The following is a 26,542-nucleotide window of genomic DNA, read 5'->3' as shown; positions in this document are numbered from 1 at the left end:
ATGCATATTTTCTTAAAGATTTTATTTATTTATTTGAGAGAGAACACAAGCATGGGGAAGCAGGCTCCCCATGAGCAGGGAGCCTGATGTGGGGCTCGATCCCAGGACCCTGGGTTCATGACCTGAGCTGAAGGCAGACGCTTAACCGACTGAGCCACCCAGACACCCCAAGATATACATATTTTTAAAAATCATGAGGTTATGTTGGCATTTCCAATTCAGATATAACAGTACAAGATTTCCCCCTAATTTTTTTTATCATTCTCCTCCCTCCCTAATTTTTTTGATTTTATGTTTAGATCTCTTTTCTCTTCCACTTAATATCTTGATTCCTAAAAATATTAATATATTACATATTTGTCTTACAATATACATTAAATGATTTCAAAATTACAATATTAAGACTAACAATAAAAAAAGACTAACAAGAAAACTACTGCATAAAGTATATGATTTCTCTGCAGTTCTTTTTGTGCTTGGTTATATCCTACTAATGGTGTACAGTTGGACCACTGTGTTTATTTTTTTTTTAAGATTTTCTTTTTCTTTTTTTTTAAGATTTTATTTATTTATTTGAGAGAAAGGATGAGAGAGAGAGAGCACATGAGAGGGGGGAGGGTCAGAGGGAGAAGCAGACTCCCTGCTGAGCAGGGAGCCTGATGCGGGACTCAGTCCCGGGACTCCAGGATCATGACCTGAGCTGAAGGCAGTCGCTTAACCAACTGAGCCACCCAGGCACCCGGACCACTGTGTTTAAATGTCACTTGAGATAATTATTTGGTTTGAGTGGTTATATTTCTCTTGCTTACACAGTTAGTTTCATTTATTTCAATTTATTTTCAATTTTAGCATTTTTTCTTTCTGATTTGATTCAATCTTTGAATATATGAAACACTTCCATGAAGCAAAAGCAAAAGGTTATAAAAAGGCAAAGAAACAAATAAAATAAATAGGTGAAATATATGGTATATGAATTATATGTCAAAAAACCTGTTATTAAAAAATAAAGCAGTTATTAAAAAAGGAAGAAAAACCATGTATATTTGCATATAAAAATACTTAAATGGAAGTTTAAAAAAAGGCATATTCAAAGGAGTTTCCCTCTACTCTCTGTCCCCTCCAGCCAGGTTTCTTCCCTGGTAAGTTACCCTTTTATTAGGTTTTAATTTACCCTTCAAGTAATTCTTATGCAAAAACAAGCAAATATATGTATATTCTTTTCCTCATTTTTTTCTTACACAAAAGCTAGCATACCATACTATACTTTTTCCTTCCTTAACACTATACCTTGTAGATTACCCCCATGTAAGTACATGTAGACATCTTCAGGAATTGCTCTTTTTCTGTTGTTGTTGTTATTTTTTTAAGTAAGCTCTATCCCTGCTGGAGGGGAGGGGAGTACAGGGATGATGTAGCTGTGTGATGGACATTGTGGAGGGTATGTGTTGTGGGGAGCGCTGTGTATTGTGTAAGACTGATGAATCACAGACCTGTACCCCTGAAGCAAATAATACATTGTATGTTAATAATAAAGAAAAATACATAAAAAATATAGTAAGAAAAAAAAGTAAGCTCTATCCCCAATGGTGGGCTTGAATTCACTACCCTAAGATCAAGAGTTGCATGCTCTACCAACTGAGACAGCCAGCTCCCCTAGAAATTGCTTTTTTTTTAAAGCAACATTTGCAATTGTGAGTTCAGATTTCATAAAACATGTAACTGTGTTACATTTGTTTTCTTAAAAAAAAAATACTGATTCCTTCAGTTGACTTCTAGAAGTATCCCAAATTCCCAAGTTGGCATTGATTGAAGTCTTTCCAAGCAAATATTTTTAAACCAATCACTACTTTCTATTCAATGTAAAGTTTTTAAGAAGTATCAGTAGAATTAGAGGCTTTGTAAGGACTTCAGTAATAGGGACATTCTTCTCTGGAAGATAAGTTTGGAGGAAAACTTCAGTTATTTTTGATATATATAGTTTATGGTCTGAACAAATATTTTTTGATGAATGTCATCATTATGCACCCATGCTGAAAACCCATATTCAATGGATTGCCAAGTTTTGTTGATTTCATCTTCTAAATATCTAAAATCTATTCTCTCTGTTACCTACTATTTACTCCAGATCCTCATTTTCTCTAGCTTGGATCACTGTTAGAGCATCTCAAAATCCTCCTTCTCAAGGCCAGAGGATTTTAATAATGCAAATCAGATCAGGACCACACCAAGCATAAAATCCAGTGGTCCCCAATGCCTCATCATTTAAAAGTAAATTCCAAGCTGTCTGACAGATGTAAGGTCTTTTAAGTTCTGACCCCTGCCTCCCCCACCAGCCTCGTCTCACGCTTATGCTCCAGCAACAATAAACGCCTCGTAGTTGCACACCCTTTACTCTTTCCCAGTCTCCACTACCTGGAATGCTTGCCTAACTTCTCAGAAGCAAAGCTGGTTGGAGTAGAATCCAGGAAACCAGTGTTCTTCCAGAACATACTCTCCCAAGTGGGGGTCTTTCCGAAAAATTTAAAAATATGTAATAAGTTCATAGGACAGTTACAAGTTATTAAATGGACAAACAAGAGGAAACGGTTAGAGATCAAGATGAAGATCCCCAGATCAGGTAGCCCAGGAAATCATCTCTGTTTTACTTCTCCACCAATCAATGGTGTAGGCCCCACCTCTGGAGGCACCGGCATCTCTAGTTCCTGAAAGTTCTATTAGACAATTCGGGTATTCTACCCTCTAGAAAGCTCTCCTGTACCTCCTACCCGACTTGTCTTGGTATCCCTCTTTAAAGCTCCCGATGCCCTGGGCTTAATTTTTTGCCTCAGACAAGCCATTGCCCTTGTCTGAGGGTGAGGAACAGTGCTTATTTATCATTATGGAGCCAGAGTCCAGCACCACGTCTAGCACGCGGTTGACATTTAATAGAATTTATAGAATAAAAGACTAAATAAATGACAGGGCCTTCTCAGAGTTTGCTTTCCCTTTCATAATCTTCTCCCAGACTCCGCCCCCACCTTCCCTAAGGTCCCGCCCCTTCCGCAGTGAAGTCCCGCCCCATCTACGTCCCCGCCAGCTTAGGCTCCGCCCCTTTCTCGTAAAGTCCGCACAAGCCTACGCGAGTTTGGCGCCAACCGTGTTTTTTTTTTTTTAGCCCTCCCAAAGGCGGGAACTAGTTATGTGCGCCGGGACGTGCTTTACGTGTGGTCTGATTGGCCATGGATGCTCAGTCCCGCCTCCGCGTCCTGACTGCGTTCTGGCATTGGTGGAGATGCCAGCGAGACCTCGGTGTCCAGAGAGGATCCCCGGCTATCTTGGGCTAGGCAGGGCGGGTAAGTTGATTTGGGGGTCCGGTCGGCGCGGGGTTGTTGAGGAAGAGACTGAAAGGCGTGGTAGTGCCCCGAGCGGAAGCCGGCGGTTTCCGGGGAGCTAAGGAGTCCAAGGGAGCCGCGGAGTCGGGGGAGTGGGGGCGCGCCTGATGTTCGCGGCCCGCAGGTAGCTGCGTTCCCGCCGCCCTCGGGTGTAGTTTCTGGGCTCGCATTTGCGTCCCTCTGTGGTCCCTCGAGAGTATCCAGGGGTGCTTGGGGCGAGCGCACGTAGGAACTGCCCTTCCGACTGCTCCTCCCGCCCCTCCCCCCAAATCAATCTTGTCTTGGAATGTACTCCCTAAAGCTTTCGGATGCGATTCTGGAGGAATGTGTCTTTCCTAAGTGTCAGGTCATCATTGATGTTGGTTGTTTCCGAGACTGTAATACCCAGAGAAGTTATCTTGATCTCCACAACGCCTAGAACAGCGCCTGACACATAGTTGGCCCCAACTCAGATGTTAATGTAGAATTCGCAGAAGCTCGGGATTTGTGCTTCAGGGATCAAGTTGGCGTTGACTCTCATTCTTCCCAGTGTTTTCCAGATTCTTCCCTGGTCTTTTCCATTTTCCGCACCCACAGCCCCAAACATTTCCCCTTCCTCAGTGCCCCTCCCCCATCTCGCCCAGTGCTGCTTTGATTGGAGTGGGACCGAGACTACGGCAAGAAGTTCCCAACCCCCACCCCAGTTATCTTCTAGCGTTTCTTCTCATTTCACAAGAGGTGGCCCCCTTTCAAAGAAAAAAATTATACTTTTATCTCTAATGAATATTCTTGGCTTTAATGAAGAAACTGGAATTTAATCCCAGATATCCCACTTATCAGCTGTTTGACCTTGGGGCAAGTTTCTTAATCATTTGTTATTTGTTTCCTCATCTATAAAACGGTAAAAAGAATAGTATGTACTTTATGGGACTTTGGTGGGAAGATTTAAAATAATGTATTTGGAACATTTAAGGTACAGGCATATAGCGTTCAGTATATATGGTGTTTGTTATTATTTTCTCTTTACATTTTCTTCAGGGATCTTGCTGTATTACATTTAGCCTTTCCCATGAGCCTTAAAATACACTTTCCTCCCCAGGTTTTTTCCCTACAAATGCTTATTTCAGTCTTTCTTTTTTTAAAAGAAAATTTCCTTTAGACTGTCTTTTTAAAATGTCCTATCAAAAAAGGCTAGGTATTCCTTCTTTCATAAGCTTCGTCTTTGCATCTGAATTCATTGGAATTGTTCCTAAAATGATTGAGTGACCTTGCAGCAATTTTCTTTCGTCATCATGGTTCTCAACATGTAAAATTTTACCTCTCCACTTTGCATAGGTGCAACACTTCTCTATCAGTAGTATCTTGCATTATATATTGAGATCTTCATTTGGGAGAAGGTGAGAGCATGTGTGAATAAGCCCCTCTTTCCGAGAGATTCTGACATAATCCTTCCTCTTTTCCCTCCTTCCTTTTCCAGGAGAATCACTGGCCTTTTTGATTTCAAGAGAGTAATCTGATCTCTACAGATTATGTTTTGTCTTTTGTGCTACATACTCCAGTTTCCAGTTATCTATTAGACATCTTCACCTGCATGTCCTACAGATAATTCATCCTGTTTTCTTTGGTTCTACCAAAGCTAGGAGTTTCACAGTTGTCGTTAATAAATTGGGAATTTCAGTAATTCAACAAATACTTTTTTTTTTTTTTTTTTTTTTTTTTTATTATGTACTGACTTGGAAAGCCCTGTGCTGAGAGCTGGGGATACACTGGTGAACAGACAGAACCAGTCCTGGTCTTCATGGAGCTTACAGTCCAGTGGGTGAGATGGACATTTCTTTAGGAATTCCCACAAAAATATAATCGTAAACTGAGAAGAGGCCATATAGAGAAAGGACACAGTGGTATAAGAATATAATAGAGAGGGCCTGACTTAGTGGAGAGAGAGAGTAGCCAGGGAAGCCTCAAACTTTACTTAAGCCAAAATACCAGAGATGAGTTAAGTGACTTGGAGCATTGAGGAAAGAGCACTCCCTGCACAGGCGCTGCTGTGGTGGGAGGGAACCAATGGCATGTTTAAGGAGCTGAAAGAACATTGGTATGATCAAGAGTAAAGACTGCGTGGGGGAAATGGGAAGAAGGACGCAGACTAACTGGAGTTGTAGGCAGAGGCCATGTCACTCTAGACTTTGTAAGCAAAATTGTGACAAAATTTGTTTTTTACTCTAAAATCAGCAGGAAGCACTGATGGGTTTTAAGCACGGGGGGAGCATGATCAGATTTGCTTTTTTTTTTTTTTTTTAAAGGTTTTGTTTATTTGACACAGCAGGTGGAGCAACAGCAGTTGCAGAGGGAGAAGCAGTCTCTCCAATGAGCAGGGAGCCCGATGTGGGGCTCAGTCCCAGGACTCTGGGATCACGACCCGAGCTGAAGGCAGATGCTTAACTGACTGAGCCATCCAGGTGTCCCCAGATCTGCATTTTGAAAAGACAGCTCAGGCTGTGGTTTTGAAGTGGTCAAGAGTGGACATTTGAATACACTTTCCATGAAATCTTTTTGATTCTCTGCAGAAATCTCAGATCTGCTTGTTTATTTGCACTGCTAATAACTTAATCACCCCTCTTTGTCTCCTGTACTGTTTTAATAGTCTGCTCTGTTTTTTGCTACTAATATTTTCTGTACTCTTCTTACTAGAGTTAAATTCCTGAAATGCAAATTTGATCCTGACACTCTCTTGCTTTAAAAACCTTCAGTGGTTTCTCCCATTTCATACTGGATGAAGTCCAGGTATCTTAATTGTGTAATATATCGCCTGACTTTTCTAAAACCTTATTTCTCAAATTCTAATCTGTGGGTATTCACACCCAGACTTGTTTGTGAGCTCCTAGATGTAGTGGGGAGATGGTATCAGGAATTGTGTTTGCAAACAGGAACCCATTTTGACTGAACCTTGGGATTTTGGAAACCTCAGGATAGTGAATGATGGGGCTAGAAAGTAGGCATCAGTGTGTATTAAGGTAGGGTGTTTGGACTTTATTCAGTAGACATTGGGAAGTAGTGGAAAGTTTTTGAGCAGAAAGTTATATGAGCAGGATTGCTTCAGAAAAACTAACCCAACAGTTGTGTGTAGCATGTATTTGGAGAGAGGAGATAATTAGGTGACTGTAGTGGAGCCTGAAATAAAATTCAGATGGCAAGAATGAGGATAAATGGGAGAAACATTGTGGGCTAGTATCAGTAGGCTGTTAGGGAAATCTAGTGCTACTCAAAGAAGTAGAGATGTCAGGAGGTGACAGATGTTGATGGAAAGATGATCTCTTGGTTTTGGACTTGGTGAGTGTGGACTTGGAGGAATGTGTTTATTAGCTTTAGCATATTATTGCTGACTATTGGTTTGTGTTTCAGTACCAACAGTTACTAATTTTCAACCATTCTGAGGTAGCCGCAGGGGAGTCTATAAATCTGATCTCGTACCCCTACTTTTTCTGGCAGTACTTATTCTTTATCCCCACCCCCTTATGTTTGCTTATCAAGTGTTTAACCCAATGAAATAAATTTTGCTTTGCAGTTGTAGTAAATAAGATATTGATGTCCCCGACTTCATTGCCTTAGGACAGCATTCAAATACATTTTTATAAGGACCCAATAGCATTTAGAGCTAGTTAGTTGTTATTGAAGTTGAAATAACTACAGATCTGTGAAGTCCTTTCTGTAAGCTTTTTGTGGTAAACAAGACTGTAAGATAGTAAATTTGCGTTAAGACACTAAGTTTGTGGTAAGTTGTTAGAGCAGCAATAAGAAACTAATATACTTGGTTATATTAAACATCTGCCTTCGGCTCAGGTCATGATCCCAGGGTCCTGGGATCGAGCCCTGCATCGGGCTCCCTGCTCTGTGGGGTGAGGGTGGGGGGGCTGCTTCTCCGTCTGCCTGCTGCTCTCCCTGCTTAAACTCTCTCTCAAATAAATAAAAATCTTAAAAAAAAAAACAAAACTAATATACTCAGTCACACTATGCATATTTTATGTACTCAATAGCCACATGTGCTCAGTAGTTATATTGGACAGCTCAGATATACAGAAGAATTTTATCATTATAGAAAGTTCTATTGGACAACACTGGTCTAATAAAGGTAGTTTTCTGGGTGCCTGGCTGGCTCAGTCAGTGGAGCATGCACCTCTTGGTCTTGGGGGTTGTAAGTTCAAACCCCATGATGGGTGTAGAGATTACTTAAAAAAAAAAAAAATAAGGTAGTTCTCAGAGTGTGGTCCTTGGACTAGCAGTGGAGATCCAGATTTTCAAATCTCACTCCAGACCTACAGAATCAGTAATTTTGGGGGATGGACCCATCAGCCTTGTGTTCTAACTCTGTTAGGTGTTTCCGATGCATGCTAAAGTCTAAGAACAACTTTAGAAAGCAAATGATTGCAATGGGTGGCTAAATGTAATGGTGTGTTCAGTGTATGTCAGTACAATAAGGAATGAGGATTAACTGTGTCTCTAGAAAAGGGAGTTCTCTTTTATGGTAGCTGGGTTTGGGAAGAGGATGAGCAGTCCAGGTAAAGAGACAGAATGAGCAAGATACTGTGGAATTGAAGTACATGGCATAATTCAGGAACTGCAAGTACAGACATTTTTGCTTTAATGTATGCATTTTTGAAAAACCTTCAGTTCTGTAACTCACTAAAACAGGGTTTATGGGAAAAACGGGTAGAATACGCAAAACCTATCTACCCATGTTACTAATAAAAAATCTTAAAAAAAAATTGGCATAGTTAACACATGTGAAATTCCTAATAAATATCTCAGTAAATACAGATTTTTTTTTAAAAGATTTTATTTATTTGACAGAGAGAGACACAGCGAGAGAGGGAACACAAGCAGGGGGAGTGGGAGAGGGAGAAGCAGGCTTCCCGCTGAGCTGGGAGCCTGATGCGGGGCTCGATCCCAGGATGCTGGGATCATGACCTGAGCTGCAGGCAGATGCTTAACGACTGAGCCACCCAGGAGCCCCAATATTTCTAGTTTTCTTAAGAAAAAAGAAAGATGAAGGTAGATTGATTGAAGAAGGAAAAGGAAGAATTGAAGCTGTCGATTTGTGCAGACAAGAACAGGGACATAAATAAACATCACAGGTTGTAGATGTAGATGCAGTTGTAAGTTTTGTGTGAAATATTGTGATGGCAGACTGGATGGCTTTGGCTCACTGCATGGTATTTGGGTCCCTCACCCCCCTGCTGCCTCCCAAAGATTGAAGAAAACCATGCTTACACCCTTGCAAGACAAAGCCTGTTACTGTACTGAGACCAGAGGAAGGAGGGACTAATGGGCATCTAGGGTAATGGCATCAACTTAGGACTAGATTCCTTCAAGGCTTGCTGCATTTAGCTGCTATTACTTAATGGTTCAAAACTTGAATGATCTAGGAAGATCCCTGTCTGAACCAATATAATTTCTGCGTTATGCTAAAATCGTTTCTCTACTTCTCTGTAATGTGTGTGCTACCTTGTATTATAGAAATGTGGTGGTAGTACAGAATTTCTCATGTGGCTAAATGGGGCAGGTGAAGGGAGCAGTGTGAGATAGAAAAGTTGTGATATTTCTGGAAAGGCCTTGTTCTGTGCTAGGAAAGCTTAATTCAGTAATGTTTTGGGTAGCTCTTAAAGGTTTTTAACCTGGGAGTGAAACAGGTTAGACATCAACAGGATTTTGGCTTTAGTGTGGAAAGTGGTAGAAGGAGGGGCCCCAGGGTGGCTCAGTCAGTTAAGTGTCCTACTTGATTGCGGCTAAGGTCATGATCTCAGGGTTGTGAGATCAAGTCCAGTGTCGGGCTGTGTGCTGAGTATGGAGTCTGCTTAAGATTTTTTCTCTTCCTCCTTTAGCCCCTTCCCCCGTGCTCTCAAAAATAAATAAATAAATCTTTAAAAATAAAAAGTGGTAGAAGGAAAAAGGTGTTGGTCGTATGGAAACTAGCTAGAAGACTTTTTTTTTTAAGATTTTATTTATTTATTTGACAGAGAGAGCAAGAGAGAACACAAGTAGGCAGAGTGGCAGGCAGAGGGAGAGGGAGAAAGCAGGCTGTCCGCTGAGCAGGGAGCCGGACGTGGGGCTCGATCCCAGGACCCCAGGATCATGACCTGAGCTGAAGGCAGCCGCTTAACCGACTGAGCCACCCAGGCGCCCCTAGAAGACTTTTTTTTAACTGTTTTTTAAAGATGTTATTTATTTGAGAGAGAGACACACACAGAATACGAGTGGGGGGAGGGGCAGAGGGGGAGAGAGAGAGAGAGAGAGAGAGAGAGAGAGAGAGAGAGAGAGAGAAGCAGATTCCCTGCTGAGCAGGAAGCAATGCTGGGCTAATCCCAGCTGGGCTTGATCCCAGAACCCTGGGATCATGACCTGAGCTGAAGGCAGATGCTTAACCAACTGAGCTACCCAGGCGCCCCAGCTAGGATACTTTGTAATAATTTAAGTGAGAAATAATTATATCGGAAACTGGAATAACTGAGTGGAAAGGAGACATTAAATTTGAGAGATTGAAAAATAAAATGACTAAGGATTTGTGATTTTAAGTGTGGGTATAAGAAAAGTAGGTCTTGATATAAGAGTCAAAGATAATGGAAGTTTGTAGCTTGAGAATGAGTTGAGGCAGGAGATGATTGTTTATATTTCCCATATCCAGGCATCTACCCTATTTGCTTTCTTCCATTATTATGTCTCATATTCTTTTCATTCTCACTGTCTCCATCTTGGGTTTTCTTATTATGTGGACTCTCATAGTAGTCTCCTTCCCAGTTTCTTTTCCTATACTTTTCTCTTTCTAGTTCATTCCACACATTAATCTATTTCATTTCTTTATACTAATGCTTCTACCTCAAAAACCTTCAGGATTCTGACCTTCTGAATGTTCAAGACCAGATTCCTTGGACATTTAGTATCTTCTGTTTGACTCTAATTTTGACAGCCTTATCTTCCAATTCTCTTCTCATTTAGAATCTACATATCTCCACAGATACCTCCCACTCCTCCACTGATATGCAGGTCCTTCTTCTACAAAGCGAGTCATCAGCAATGTGTATGATTTTATTCTGCACACATCTTTGCCAACATTTGGGAGTGGATAGTGGCTACAAGGGGGCATGAGGAGTTCTTCTAGGGTACTGATAATGATCTGTTTCTGAATCCGGGTGGCAGTTAGATGTGCTTAGGTTGTCAGAAATCCTAGGACTGTATACTTATGATTGTGTTTTGTTCTTTATGTTATACTTCATAAAAAGCTTAACTCCCTTTCTGTCAAAACAAAAAATGTCCTGACTCTACTAGGCCCTTTAGAGTTTTGAATTTTATGGTCAACTTCTTAAGTTTGACTGGAATTGCATTGAGTTTATAGATAAAGTTGGGGAACATTTCCAACTTTGATATTGAGTTTTCCTATATATGAATTATGTGTATTATTATTTAAAAATTTTTTTAAAGATTTATTTATTTATGAGAGAGAGAGTGAGTATGAGAGCTCACGAGTAGGAGCAGGAGGTGCAAGAGGGAGAGGAAGAGAGAATCCCAAGTAGGCTTCATCTCTGATACGGGAGTGTGATCCCATGATCCTGAGGTCATGACCTGAGTTGAAACCGAATTGGACACTCAACTGACTGGGCCACCCAGGTGCGCCTAAAAGTTTTATTTTTAAATAATCTCTACACCCCACGTGGGGCTTGAACCTACAACCCCGAAATCAAGAGTCACATGCTCTACCAACTGAGCCAGACAGGTGCCCCTACGCTGATACATTATTAACTAAGTCCATAGTTTATTCAGATTTTCTTCATTTTTACCTAATGTTTATCCTTTTTCTGTTCCAGGGTACCATACTACGTTAGTTGTCACATCTTCTTAGGCTGCTCTTGACTGTAACACTTTCCTGCATTCTTTGTTTTTAATGTCCTTGGCAGTTTTGAGAACTGTTCAGGTGTATTGTAGATACCCTACTATTAGAATTTGTCTGATGTTTGTCTCATGATTAGTCTGAGGTTATGGGTTTTGGTGAAGTTCACAGGTAAAGTGCCATTTTCATCACATCATATGGAGAGTACATACTTGTCAACATGATTTATGACTTGATACTGACTTGATCATCTGACAGAAGTGTTTGTGGTCAGGTTTCCTCACTGTAAAGCCCTCTCTACACCCCATTCCATACTCTACTCTTTGGAAAGAAGTCACTAATGCACATTTGATAGTGTGAAATTATGCCCTGCCTGCTCTATAAATAAATAACAATTTATTTGGAATTCTGCATGGATAATTTGTCTCTTCTCCATTTACTAATTTATTGGTATCAGTATGGACTCATATATATTTATTTTATATTTTGCGTTATAATCTAATACTACTTTAATTTGTTGCTCAAATTGTTCCAGCTTTAGCTCTTGGCTCTTGGGAACTTTCAGTTGGTTCCAGTGCCCTTTTGACACACCTTCATCAATCCTTTTTTCTAAGCTTGAGGAAGATTTTAAAAAATTTTATTAATTAATTTTTAATTTTTATTCACTTATTTATTTTTAAAAATATTTTATTTATTCATTTGAGAGAGAGTAAGCATGAGTTGGAGACAGGCAGAGGCAGAGGGAGAAGCACTCCCCTCTGAGAAGGGAGCCCAGTGTGGGGTGCAGTCCCAGGACCCCAAGATCATGACCTGAGCTAAAGGCAGATGCTTAACTGACTGAGCCACCCAGGTACCCCTAATTAATTAATTTTTTAAAGGTTTATTTATTTTTTTTAGTAATCTCTATACCCAGTGTTGGGCTCAAACTCACGACCCTGAGATCAAGAGTTGTATGCTCTACTGACTGAGCCAGCCAGGCACCCCTTTCATCAATTTTTTTTTTTTTTTTTTTTTTTTGTGTGCTAGAAGATGCTCTAATTTCATCTTGTGTATTTTTTGCTCTTGTTTTAAAATCAGCCACTTCCTCCAGGAGCCCTGGTCCATTTTAATGGAGAATAGTATTAGAAGCCAAGATGTGAATACTTAGGTGTGCTTACTGCTATTGGGATGTTGTTTTTTAGGCCCTCTCAGCTGATAGAGCAAAGAAATATATGGGTATCTGTTAACTAATGTGTGTGTGTATATATACATACACATACACGTATATATATCTAATTTTTTTTTTTTTAAGATTTGTTTGACAGGGAGGAAACAGTGAAAGAGGAAACACAAGTAGGGGGAGTAAGAGAAGGAGAAGCAGGTCTCCTGCTGAGCAGGAAGTCCGATGTGGGGCTCAATCCTAGGACCCTGGGATTATGACCTGAGCCGAAGGCAGACGCTTAACAACTGAGCCACCCAGGAGCCCCAATATTTCTATATCTAGAAATATCATTATTTATATCATTATCTATATTAAATTAAATGTATGTTCTTCCTGATGTCTTCAACTCTAATCCATTACCACAGGGATCATTCTAGCTCGTTCTCTTGTTTTTCTGTAACCTCCCACTTCAGTAGTGAAAAATACGGTTCCTACCATCTATCATGCATTTATGTAAATTGTTCATTTCCAATATACATGTGTAATAGTATTAGAACTGTTAACATATAACCCCCTGGGAAGAGAATTACTAACCAGAGGACAGTACTAATGCTAATTGACTTTTAAATGTTATACCATTCTTGCATTTTGGGGTTAAAGCTCACTTGTCTGTAGTTTGTATGTGATTTTTTTTAAAGATTTTATTATTTATTTGGGGGGGCAGAAGGAGAGGGAGAGAGAATCTCAAGCAGACTCTACTGAGCACAGAACCCGCTGCGGGGCTTGATCTTACAACCCTGAGATCATGACCTGAGCTGAAATCAGGAACATTTAACCGACTGAGCCACTCAGGTGCCCTTACAGATTTTATTTTTAAATAATTTCTACACCCAGTGTGTAGGGGCTCAAACTTAAAACCCTAAGATCAAGAGTCTCCTGCTCTTCTGACTGAGCCAGCCAGGCACCCCTTGTTTTTGTTTTTTGTTTAATGGCTTGCTGGATGCATTTGGCTAATTTTTTTAAGGCTGTTTTTATGCACATAAGAAAGATTGGCCTATAGTTTTCCTGTCTTGTAATTTTCCAACTTTGTCCTATTTTTGCCCAGTTTTGATGTCTACACTGTCCTAACTTTATGAAATTATTTGTCTCTTAGCCTTTTTTTCCCTTTCTGCTGTCTGGAATATATTATGTTTTATCTGTTCTTTGAAGGTATTGTAGAGTTCACCTGTAAAACTGTCTGGGCTTGGTAGTTTCTTTATGAATAGATTAAGTGCTGTATCAAATTTTCTAATCATCCTAAATATGTCCATGTTTTCTGTTTCTTCTTGAGTCAGTTTTGGCCAGTTACATTTTTCTAAAAACTCCATTTCATTGAGCTTTCTTTCAGTAGTATTTTTTTTTCTTTAAGTTTTCATTAAATTCCAGTTAGTTAACATAGAGTATAACATTAGTTCCAGATGTAGAGTCTAAGGAGTCATCACTTACAACACCCAGTGCTCCTACTATAAGTGCCCTCCTTAATTCCCATCACCCATTTAACCCATCCTCCTTGCCCACTTCTCCTCCAGCAACCCCCAGTTTGCTCAACATAGTTAAGAGCCTGTCTGGCTCTGCCTATCTCCTTTTCTCCCCACCATGTTCATCTGTTTTGTTTCTTAAATTCCAAGTGAGTAAAATCATATGGTATTTGTCTTTCTCTGACTGATTTATTTTGCTTAGAGCTTTCTTTCAATAATGTAATCTCTGCTATATATGAAGCTGTCACTCCTTTCTTATTTCTAATGTTTGTGTCTACTTTTCTTGATTAGTTTGGCCCAGCATTTGCCTATTTGTCTTTTCAAAGAGCTAGCGCTTATTTTTATTCATCTTTATAGTGCTTGTTGCTTTTTTTTTTTAAAGATTTTATTTGTTTATTTGAGAGAGAGAATGAGATAGTGAGCATGAGGGGGGGAGGGTCAGAGGGAGAAGCAGACTCCCCGCTGAGCAGGGAGCCCGACACGGGACTCGATCCAGGGACTCCAGGATCATGACCCGAGCCGAAGGCAGTCGCCCAACCGACTGAGCCACCCAGGCGCCCTATAGTGCTTGTTGCTTTTTATTAATTTCTGTTCTTTATGTGTTTCTTTCTTTGGGTTTACTTTGTTCTTTTTCTGACCTTTTTTTAAAACTACAATACACATTTGTTGGACCTTTTTCTAACTTCTTGAGTTGGATGATGTACTCATCAGTACGTTGTCTTCTTTTACTCTAAAAGTATTATTTTGATTGTATTCCACAAACTTTGCTTTATGGTGTATTCGTTGTGATTCAGTTCTATATTTCCCCATTTCTGTTAATACTTGTTCTTTGACCTAGCTTGCAAATTTCCAAAGGAGCTGGGAAATTTAAGAGTGCATTGTTAACTTCAAATTTTATTGTTTTTTATTTTTTAAAGTGGGCTCCCATGCCCACCGTGGGACTTGAACTCATCCTGAAATCAAGAATCGCGTGCTGCATAGACTGAGCCATACAGGCACCCCTGAATTTTGTTGGTTTTGATAAAAGCACTTCTGTGATACTTGTTGAAAATTGCTCTGTCATGATATATAGTCAATTCTTATAGATGTACCTGAACATAATATAAGTTCTCTGAATTGTTGCATGCAGGGATATGAAATCAAATCAGACCTGTAAGTTTTGTATTCAGACCTATATCTTTAATTAAATGCTAGATCAGCAGAGAAAAGTGTGTTAAAAATCTCTATTACGACTGTTATCTGTATCAGATAGGGTCCAATCAGGAGACAAAAAACCATAAAAACCACACAGTAATTTGAAAGGAGAATTCTTAGAATAAAGAATTATTATTGTTATTATTATTATTATTATTTTTAAAGTAGGCTCCATGCCCAGTGTGGGGCTTGACCTCACGTCCCTGAGGTCAGGGTCCCCTCACGTCACATGCTCTACGGGACAACCAGCCAGGTGCCCCTAGAATAAAGAATTATTAACAGACAGTTAAAGTAACTGGAAATTGATTAGTGAGAGTTAAAGATAACTCTAAAGAACATAGGAATAGAAGATGAGAGTGTGCCCATCCTCCAGGTTGAGATAGATCATCCAAGGAAGCGCTGTCTTCCCCCTCATTGGAGGGCGCATGGCTGGGGCTAAGTGAATGGTAGAGAAGTTGCTAAGTGCCCTGCTGGTGACATTGCTTTGAATCTGGTAGAAAAGATGCATAGGGACGCTCCTGTATTCTGGCTGTCAAGTGCTGTGGGATCCAAGAGTTGGAGAAGCTGCCCTCTCCATGAGCCTGGCAGTAGCAAGCTGGGTCCTACAGGAGTCCTTTGTAATAGAAACTCACTTACAGGAGGTGGGTGTGTAGAGAAATTGTGCCCTGTAGGAGCCTGGTGCTGGAGAGACTATCTGCTGCAGGAACTAGATGCCAGAGAAGGATGTTCTGCAGGAGCCTGGCTAGCCAGGCACACTGAAACTAGGAAGAAAAACTTTCCTTGCCAGTGTCTCTTCCGCACTCTACTGAGAAGGTTTAACACTGAGCCAGTTACAAAGGAGAAATATTTACAAGGCCATTCTTCATTGTCACAGAAGGGTAGATTTGAAATTGAGAGGCATGATAATTGCCACAGTTCCTTTAACTTTTTATGTGTACGTAGTGAGAAATTACATATATAATTTGACTACTTCATATTACTGTACATATTCTCAGAAATAATTTTGAAGAACTCTTAATGTGACAGATGATATGACTTAAGAAATGAGCACTTTGTATTAAATTTATAAATAATTAAAAACATACTTTCAGTGGTCAGGGATCTAGAGATTAAGGTGTGGACAATGTTTCCATAAGCAACTGTAGAAAAATTTAAGACTGGTGAGGGACAAAAGATCCAGGCTTTTTCAGTTCTCTTCTATTGATTTCTTAGTTTTAACTTAATAGGCCAAGTAGGTCTTTTTTTTAAGCAATACCTGCCAGGGTAAAAACGAAAACTGAAATGATATGCCATGAAAACTTTGATCTATTTGGTCTCTGTTTAACTAAATCATTATCTCCATTCTGTAAAAAACCCATTGACTGATGTTCCCTCCTCCATATGACAGTTTACAGCTAGTAGTAGGTTACTACTACTATTAAAGTGCCAGTAGTAGGTTACTACTAGCTGTAAAGCTCAAAGAAGCCTTTGAGTTTCTGCTCCATCAGTAGAATTTTGCTTTACCCAGAGTCAGTTGTATTAGTTGCCAGATATGATTATACCATTTATTCCTTTTGTAATTACTGTACAGGCTATAGCAGTTGATCAAATCAGCTAATTGGAAAAAATGTTGGAATGGGAAATGTGAGTAATGAATAAGAAAAGATGTATACTTTAATTTTATTTAAAGGAATAACATAAATTGTATCTCTTGTGGTAGAACCATGACCTTTGAGAATGAATCCAGTGATTAGAGTTCTTTTTTTTTTCTTTTTAAGTAAGCTCTATGCCCAACGTTGGGCTTGAACTCACGACCCTGAGATCAAAAGTCACATGTTTTACCTATTGAGCCAGGTGCCCCTGACTTCTTTCTTGCATAAACCACACTCATAAGACATTGCTTATGATTTCCATCACTTTTTTTAAAAAATTAAAGTGGAGTAAGATACTTGTGAATCAGCATAGGTACAGACTAGATTTTCTCTTCCAGTATTTTGGATTATCTCTACCTCACTTGATTTGACAGGCAATTGCGTATGTATCTTACTTAATCACCTCAAGTCTTTTCAGAGCATTCAGCTTAGATTACACTGGAAAAGAACTTCCTTTGGCAATGTAATCTTTCATAATACTATTACTTAGGAAAATAAGGAAACTGGCATAATTGGATTTGGTAGTAAATGTAACCTGTTGATAAAGAGTATATCTTGGTGGGAGCAGAAATGTACAGGTGCAGGTATCCTTAATGACCCTCAGTAGCCACCGTTCATTGACCATAGGCACCATTCAGCAAATTTTACTGGCAGAATGGAGAATGTCAGATAAGTCAGTTTGTTTTTTTAAACTGTTTTGGATTCTTTTGTTGCTTCCATTCTTGCCACTATGAACAGCACTGCATTGAATATTCCTTTACATACATTTTGTAACCATGTGCTTGTTATCTGTAGAACACATTACTAGATATGACTTGTTGGGTCAAAGATTATTTGCATTTAAAAATATGATAGCTATTGTCAGATTGCCTCCATAGAGCTTGTACCAGTATACATTTGGGTGATGTATGAGAATACCTCTTCTCACATCTCACTGTACCAGGCCTAGTATAGTATTAAATTCTTTTCTATTTACCTGTCTTACTCTCTTACTGGTAAAAACATGTATGTCTGGAGTTCCCAAGACCAGCCCTGGGTTGGATGATTTGCTAAGAGGACTCATAGAACTCACCATATGGTTGTACTTATTTAGTATGATAGTTGGTTTATTTTTGTATAAAAGTTAATTTGTATTTTGGTCTATTTTATAAAATTAGCCTCATTTACTTTGTGACATGATTTAACTATAATAAGCAAGTTTAAGGTTTTGGAAAATGTTAGGCACTTTCTTTAAAGTGATGATAGAGTGAATTTATTCATTGTGTCCAAATTTGGAAGTTGCTTTTTAACATAAAGCTAGGTTTACTCTCTGTATTGTGCGGTTGATTTTAAGTGGAAAATCTTTATATTTAATACTTTAGATGGCGAAGGTCAAAAGGAAATAGGATCATGGCAGCAGATGATGACAATGGTGATGGACCAAGTTTATTTGATGTCTTTTCTGGTAAGAGCTCATTTTAACTGTCTTTATAAATTTATTTAATTATAAAATAATTTATTTTCATTGATACCACTCATTAACTTTTTCCTCTCACACATAAATGAATTAATACAATAAAGTGCCTGGCAAATAGGAAATGCCTAGTTAATGTGAACTTTCTTATTGTGTGCCTTCAGGTCTCTTAAATTTAATGAAATTAACAACTTTGCCAGTATAAGTGATAATGATATTTATTGTCATATCCAAATAAATACAAAGTAGGTATTTGTTACTCTCAAGTTGCATACATTATTTGTATAATTCATGTGTATTTCATAAGAAAAAGTTAGGTTTTTAATTTTTATTTATTTTTAATTTTTTTTTTAATTTTTAAAAGATTTTATTTATTTGACAGAGAGAGAGCGACAGCTAGAGAGGGAACACAAGCAGGAAGAGTGGGAGAGGGAAAAGCAGGCTCCTGGCTGAGCAAGGAGCCCGATGTGGGGCTCGATTCCAGGACCCCGGGACCATGACCCGAGGCGAAGGCAGATGCTTAACGACTGAGGCACCCAGGCGCCCCGAGAAAGTTAGGTTTTTTAATATAACAATAGCATAATTATCAATTTCAGTAAATCTAACATTGATACAATACTTTTATTTAATCTGCTGTTTTTATTCTTATTTTATCAGTTAACCCCTAAATTTTCTTTATTATTGTGATTGGAATTTAATCTGTCATTTTAATACTTTAGTTTTTCTCACAGTTTTCTTTCTGATTTTCTTGCCTTCTTTCAAATATTGAATATATTTTAGAATTCCATTCTTTTTTTTTAAAAGATTTTTTTTTAAGATTTTATTTATTTATTTATTTGAGAGAGAGAGAGAGAGTGAGAAACGGCATGAGAGGGAAGAGGATCAGAGGGAGAAGCAGGCTCCCCGCTGAGCCAGGAGCCTGATGTGGGACTTGATCCCAGGACTCCGGGATCATGACCTGAGCCGAAGGTAGTCGCTTAACCAACCGAGCCACCCAGGTGCCCCTTAGAATTCCATTCTAATTTATATATTAGCTTTATGGACTACACCTCTTTGCATTATTTTTTAGTGGTTGCTCAAGAGATTGCAGTATACTTCTTTAACATTTTGTAGTCTGCTTCCTAGTATTGTACCTTTTCACCCAAGATGTAGAATCTTGTATATATCGTTGTCTTTAACCTCCATTCATCCTTTTATGTTAAAGATGTCATAAACTTCATGAAACAAAGCTGTATTTTTTACTTTAAACCATTCTATGTATCTTTAAAAAAATTAAGAATTAAAAGAAATTAAGAAAAATTAGTCTTTTATATTTACTCAATTATTTATCATTTCTAGTCCTTCTGGTATCCTTTAGTATTCTTCTAGAATAATTTTTCCTCCCCATTCTCTCTTTTCTTCTGGGAATCCAGATATATAGTATGTGAGAACTTTTTGACATTATCCTATAGGTTAACTAAGACTTTTATTGTTGTTTGTTCATTTGTTTGATTTTGTTTTAAATCTTTTTCTCTCTATTCTTCAGATTGGGTAATTTTTATTGATCTGTCTGTCTTCAAGTTCACTGGCTCTACTGTCAAGCACATTCAGTGAATTTTTTAAAATTAGAAATTGTAGTTTTCAGTTTTAGGATTTTCATTCTTTTTTTTTTTTTTTTTAGCTTATTATTATTTTTTTTAGTAATCTCTATACCCAGTGTGGGGCTCAAACTTATGACCCTGAGATCAAGAGTTGCACGCTCCTCTGACTGAGCCAGCCAGGTGCCCCATATTCTTTGTTTTAATGATTTATATTTCTCTGACCAGATTTGCTATGTAGTAATTTGGGTTGCATTCTGGACACTGAATTCTGTTATGTTCTAGAAACATTGGATTATGCTGTATTGCTCTGAAGAATGTTGTTTTTACTCTTAGCAAGTATTTAACTTGATTGAACTTAAACTTGTCTTACTTGTGGTGGATAGCAGCTGAAAACTTCAGATATTTTAACTTTAGCTGGAGTTTTGGAGTTCTAACCTTTACTTATGTACTTTGGGGGTCACTTGGAGATTTGGGCACAATTTGGGGAATACTCTTTGTGGCTCTCTGGATTTTCTTTCTTAGTTTCTAGTTGCTATTACCACTCCCAAATTCTTTCTCTTGTGCTTCAAGCTATTAGGACTAGAGGTTTCCATCTGAGTTTTTACTGCCCATTGTTGGCTGCAAGTAGGGCCTAACCTTCTACAAAAAGATTGTAATAAAAGGAGGATAGGGAATGCATATAAGACTGTTTTCTTTTTCAGGTATTGTCTCCCCTTCAGTTTTAGCCTGCTTTGGGTTGCTTTTTAGTTTTTTAGATCGCCCTTTTTTTTCTTCAGATTGAGGTATAATTACACATAAAATTTTCTATCAGTTTAGGTGTATGACATAATGATTCGGTATTTGTATATAATGGGAAATGATCGCCGCAATAATAGTCTAGTGGTAGAGCATTTGACTGTAGATAGCTTTTAATAGTTTGCTTGGAGTTTATATTTGTTATCAGCAGGAGGATTGGTCTCATAGAACTACTCTGCTATTACTGGACTTGGAACCTTCTCAAAAGTTTCTTTTTGAAAGTGAGTTTTTAAGCTTCAGTCTTAGATACTGAGTCATAAATCTGTGTACTGAGATCTCTCTGTTTATAAGGATGTATAAAAACTTATAAACAGTTGTCTTTTTTGGTATACGACTAACAAAGTCTCCTTTTCCTGGTTCTTCAGAGTAGGAATAGAAAAACTTCACTAAATGCATAAAATCAGTCTTAACGAGTCTTTGATTTTCTTGCAGCTTCTCCTCTTAAAAATAATGATGAAGGTTCTTTGGACATATATGCTGGGTTGGACAGTGCTGTTTCTGGTATGTAAATTCTAAAATAAAAGAGTTTCATTTTATTTGGTCAGGCTATTAGAAGTATTTATTTTGTTGTTACCAGTTCTCAGAGTAATGCATAGTTCCTGAACAATTTGACCATTCTTTGAAATGATTTTATTTTCTTGACTAAAGTTTGATCAGTAAAACAAACTAGCACTCAGGTTTTCTATCATCTACATCTCAGATTTAACTGGACCTTGAGCAAATATATTTTGTGCCATTAAAATGCAGCTGTTGGTATCTATACATATATTACTACTCATACTGTCACGGCTTACATGATATTAGAACTTTTGAAAAGGGTAGTTGCTATAAATATTTTCAGATGTATCAGTAAGAGTGTGATATGCAGAGAGACTAATGACCTATCCAAATTAGAAACCTTTTCCATAATCAGATATCTCAAAGCTTTGAGCAAATATGATCCTCACATCTGATTTGTTGACACAAGCATTTTAGGTAAATTGGTTTTCCAACCAGTCAGTGTAGATTTGGATGAAATGCTGGAGATGGAGAAATGTATCGCCCTTTGAGTTGAAGTAGACACAACATCAAAAAATTTAGCACATATATTTTCTTTTTTTCCCAGCTTTATTGAGATATAGTTGACATTTAACATTGTTTAAGTTTAAGTTATGTAAGTATTGATTTAATGCACATATATGTTGCAAAATGATTACCACTTTAGCCTAAGCTAACACCTGCATCAATCCTGTCACATAATTATCATCTCTTTTTTGTGGTGAGAACATTTAAGATCTATTCTCTTAGCAACTTTTAAGTATGTAATAGAGTATGATTAACTGTAATCACTATGCTGTATTTTAGATCCCCAGAACTTACTCATCTTATAGCTGGAAGTTTATACTCTTTGATCAACATCTCTTCTTCCCCGACCCCCCACCCCAGCCCCTGGTAACCACCATTCTAGTCTCTCTTTCTATGTATTTGGCATTATTAGATTTCACATGTAAGTTGATATCGTACCATATTTGTCTTTCTCTGATTTATTTCATTTAGCATAATGTCCTCAAGGTCCATCCATGTTGCAAATGGCAGGATGTCCTTCTTTCTCACGGCTGAATAATATTCCATTGGGTGTGTGTATATGTTAGACACACACACACACACGTATATATACACCACATCACCTTTAACCATCCGTTAATGAACACTTAGGTTCTTTCCATATCTTGGTTATTGTGATTAATGCTGCTGTGAACATGGGTGTGCAGTCTCTTTGAGATCCTGTTTTTATATCCTTTGGATAAATATCCAGAGGTGGGATTGCTGAATCATATCATAGTTCTATTTATAAGTTTTTGAGGAACCTCCACAGTGTTTTCCATAGTACTGCACCAGTTTATATTCCTGCCAACTGTGCATAAGGGTTCCATTTTCTCCATGGCTTTGCCAACACTTGTCTCGTGGTGGTTGTTGTTTTTTTAAGGGGAGGTCTCTGATACAAACAGCAACCTTTACTGGACGTTTACTTGCTAAGTGTGGCAAGTGCTTTTTATTTTTTATTTATTCATTTATTTTATTGAAGTATACTTGACATATAGACTTATATTAGTTTCGAGTATACAACATAGTGATTTGACAGTTCTCTACCTTATGCAGTGGTCATGGTAAGTGTAGTTACCATTTATCACTATACAAAGTTATTAAAATACTATTTTTATCTCTTTTAACCTTTTTATCTCTTGTCTTTTTGAAGATAGCCATTCTCACAAGTGTAAAGCAATATCTCATTGTGGTTTTGATTTGCATTTCCCTGGTAATTAGTCATGTGGAGCACATTTTCATGTTCCTGTTAGCCATTTGTATGTCTTTGGAAAAATGTCTATTCAGTTTCTCTGCCCATTTTTCCATCAGGTTTTTTTTTTTGGCTACTGAGTGGTATGAGTTCTTTATATATTTTGGATATTAACCTCCTTTCAGATACATACTTTGCAAATATTGCCTCCCATTCTGTGAATTGCATTTTCATTTGGTTTCCTTTGCTATGCTGAAGCTTATTTTTATTAATTAATTGATTTTGTGGGGAGAGAGAAAGAGAGCATGAGCAGCGTAGGGAGAGGGAGAGAGAATCTTAAGCAGGCTCCGTGCCTAGCATGGAGCCCCATCGTGGGGCTTGATCACACAACCCTGAGATTATGACCTGACCCAAAATCAAGAGTTGGCCACTTAATCGACTGAGCCACCCAGGCACCCCTGTGCTGAAGATTTTTAATTTGATGTAGTCCTACTTGTTTATTTTTGCCTTTGTTTCCCTTGCTTTTGGTGTCAGATTGAGAAAATCTTTGCCAAGACTAATATCTAGAAGCTTACCCTTGTTTTTTTTTTTTTTCCTGAGAGTTTATAGTTTTGGGTCTCACATTTAAGTCTTTAATCCATTTTGAGTTGATTTTTGTGTATGGAGTGAGTTGGGGTCCAGTTTTCCTAACACCATTTATTGAAAGACCTTATCCATCCCACATTGTATATTGTTGGCTCCTCTGTCATAAATTAATTGACCATATATGTTTCTGGGCTCTCTATTCTGTTTCACTGATCTGTGTGTCTGTTTTTATGCCGGTAGCATACAGTTTTGATTACTACTATAGCTTTGTATTTTAGTTTGAAATCAGGAGATGTGGTGCCTCCAGCTTTGGTCTTCTTTTTCAAGATAGCTTTGTCTGTTTGCTGTCTTTTGTGGTTTCATATGAATTGTAGGATTGTTGTTTCTATTTCTGTGAAAAATGACATTGGAATTTTGATAGGATTCAATCAGAAAGTACATGTTTTAATTTAAGAGCTTTTTGTTTGTTTGTTTTAGACAATGCTTCCAAATTGTGTGTACCATCCCGAAATTGTTTGGATTTATATGAAGAAATCCTGACTGAAGAAGGAACTGCAAAGGAGGCAACATATAATGATGTATGTTTGCCAGAATTAAGGAGTTATTTTACCTTTTGTAGCTTCTGAAGTTCAGACATCAGCTTACTATTAAACATTCTGTGTTTAAGATGTAGCTCTTAGTCTAAAAGAATAAAGTTAGTCTCTGCCTTCAGATCTGCTTTTTAAAACATGTTTTTCTGAATGCTTGTCTAAATTTTGTTATAATTTTGCTTGATTAAATTTAAGTGTCTGAATATATAAAACCTCAATAGGCAATCAGTATGATAAAACATTTTATCTCTTCATGATTTGTACTAAGTTTTAAAATGTCCCAAGACTTAATTCAGACAAATTTCTTTCTACCTTGAATTTTAAGGTCTGGATTGAATGTGAAACTAAACAGTAAGTTTTGGTTGGGACAATTTTTAGAACTAGTAATTTTACTAAGTATCTGTTGGTAGAAATAGACCTTGTCTCTCCTTCATAGTGGATTGATTTTCTAAATTTTAAAATATTCTGAAGTGTCACTTAAGCTAAGAAAATAATTTAGAACGATGCTTAAGTTAATCTTTTTATATCTTACAGTTGCAAGTAGAATATGGTAAATGTCAGCTGCAAATGAAAGAGCTGATGAAAAAGTTTAAGGAAATACAGACACAGGTAGGATTACAGTGAATAGTTTTGCCTTTTTGTTTTTTTTACTGCTCCAGTCAATGAAAGAGAAACTTTACTGAGGCCCTAGGGCCTTTTGCCTTATTTGTGTGTCAAAATGTAATAAATTGTTTTTGTTAGAAATTAAGATGCTAAAGTGTTGGCAGTTTATAAGGAAACTCTTTTTTGTGTTAAGTGAAATAGCAAATCTGGCAAAACATGCATTATTTCCTGTGTCAAGGAAATTGATATAAGAAAACGGATTGGTTCGTTAAATGACATTGACATAAAGATCTGTTAGACTAATTAACAGTTAAATAATAGAAAATTAGTGGAGATGGTATCAGTTGGTTTAAAAGAGAATGGTTTGAGGAGCAAAGATTTAGAATGGCTGTTGGGGGAAAATGATGCCTTCACAATTTTTGCAAGAGTGACTTTTTTTGTGAGCATGTTACAGAACACAGGAATGTCATGTCTTGTTCTGATTTTTATTTTTTTTTTTGTAAAGTTGTTTCTTTTTGTTTCCCTTTCCCCCAAAGAACCAGTTAATACTAATAAATTCATTCTTTGTTCATCTGAGAATTAGTACATTGTTGCAAGTTAAACCTAAGTTGTTAAATACAAAGTTTTATTTTTATTTTCAATTTTCAAGACAATGACCCAGGCAGAACTTTCTTCTTGTCTTTTTATTGAAGTTTTTTGTTTGTTTTTTTAAAGATTTTATTTATTTATTTGCCAGAGAGAGAGAGAGCACAAGCAGGGGGAGCGCCAGGCAGAGGGAGAAGCAGGCTCCCCGCTGAGCAGGGAGCCTGATGCAGGACTCGATCCCAGGACCCTGGGATCACGACCTGAGCCGAAAGCAGACACCCAACCAACTGAGCGACCCAGGCGTCCCTTTGTTGAACTTTTTATTGCCTTTTCATTTTGATTCCTGTTTTAAGTAGTTTCAGTTGAACTGGCCTTGTTCTGGTGCCAATCATCTTTGAATCTCTGCTTTAAATGAGCATAATAGTTCTTCTCATAGGACTTTTTTGAGAATTAACACAAGATAAAAAGTGTGATGCCTGGCATGTAGTTAGAGCATTCAGTAATCATTAGCTGTATTATGTAAGTTTAATAATCCTGTAAACATATACTTTATTTCTGTATATACTTTAAATATATTTTATGGTGTTTAGAATTTCAGCTTAAAAAATGAAAACCAGTCTCTTAAGAAGAATATTTCAGCACTTATCAAAACCGCTAGAGTGGAAATAAATCGCAAAGATGAAGAAATAAATAATCTTCACCAAAGGTACAATTGAAGGGTGTGGATCTGTTTATAAATCACATGGGTGTTGATATGTGGAATATGTTAAACTTTTGAGTGGAAAGATAGGAAAATGGTGCATTTTACTAAAGTTCTCTCTCTCTTTAAAAGTTTGGTTGGGGCAGTATTCTCCAGAGAATTTATCTCTCTCCTTCCCTTCCACAGTGAGACCTCCAAAGCAGTTACCTAAACTTGCTGTCTTCATTTTCTGTTTGCTGATTTCTGCCTCCACTGGTACACCAAAACAGCTGTCATTTTGGTCAACGGTGACTGCCAAAAGGTTTTGACTTCTGATTTTAACTTGCCCTCACACACTATTTGACATACTTGCCCTTCTTTTCTTGAAATAATCCCTCGCTTTGGCTTTCATGATTCTTAGTTTTCTTCCTAACTTGAGGTTTATTCTTCCATACTTTGCTAGGTTGGAGTTCTTCAAAGCTCAAACCTGTGTTTTTCCCTTTCTCTATCATTATTTTTGTATGAGGTAGTCTCATATGAGGTCAGTTCAATTTATATGGAGATAACTACTTCACATCTGTACAGAGTTTTCAAAATTACCTCATCCAAAATGGAATTTATTATGATCAAATCTCTTCCATATTTCCCAGCTCAGTGATTCCTCATCGTTTATTCAGCTGGTGCA

The 26,542-nt window shown here is 37.8% G+C and overlaps 1 protein-coding gene across 3 annotated transcripts in view; it reads left to right on the top strand.

Annotated features, from left to right (window-relative positions):
- Positions 1-3,264: 3,264 nt before the first annotated feature.
- Positions 3,265-26,542, top strand: part of CASP8AP2 (caspase 8 associated protein 2) — a 38,633-nt gene continuing 15,355 nt past the window's right edge. For all 3 annotated transcript variants that reach the window (XM_088023914.1, XM_088023916.1, XM_088023915.1), the window contains exons 1-6: positions 3,265-3,332; positions 18,074-18,156; positions 20,973-21,041; positions 23,878-23,978; positions 24,525-24,599; positions 25,769-25,884. In XM_088023914.1, coding sequence (XP_087880040.1) covers positions 18,102-18,156; positions 20,973-21,041; positions 23,878-23,978; positions 24,525-24,599; positions 25,769-25,884 — 416 coding nt within the window. In that variant the 5' untranslated portion in view covers positions 3,265-3,332; positions 18,074-18,101. The remainder of the gene's footprint in view (positions 3,333-18,073; positions 18,157-20,972; positions 21,042-23,877; positions 23,979-24,524; positions 24,600-25,768; positions 25,885-26,542) is intronic.

Source organism: Eumetopias jubatus, unplaced genomic scaffold (assembly GCF_037043125.1).
Source record: "Eumetopias jubatus isolate StellerSeaLion01/CBP00866 unplaced genomic scaffold, mEumJub1_p1.0 scaffold_6, whole genome shotgun sequence".
Classification (NCBI taxonomy): Eukaryota; Metazoa; Chordata; class Mammalia; order Carnivora; family Otariidae; genus Eumetopias; species Eumetopias jubatus.
This window is presented reverse-complemented; position numbering and strand designations above follow the sequence as displayed.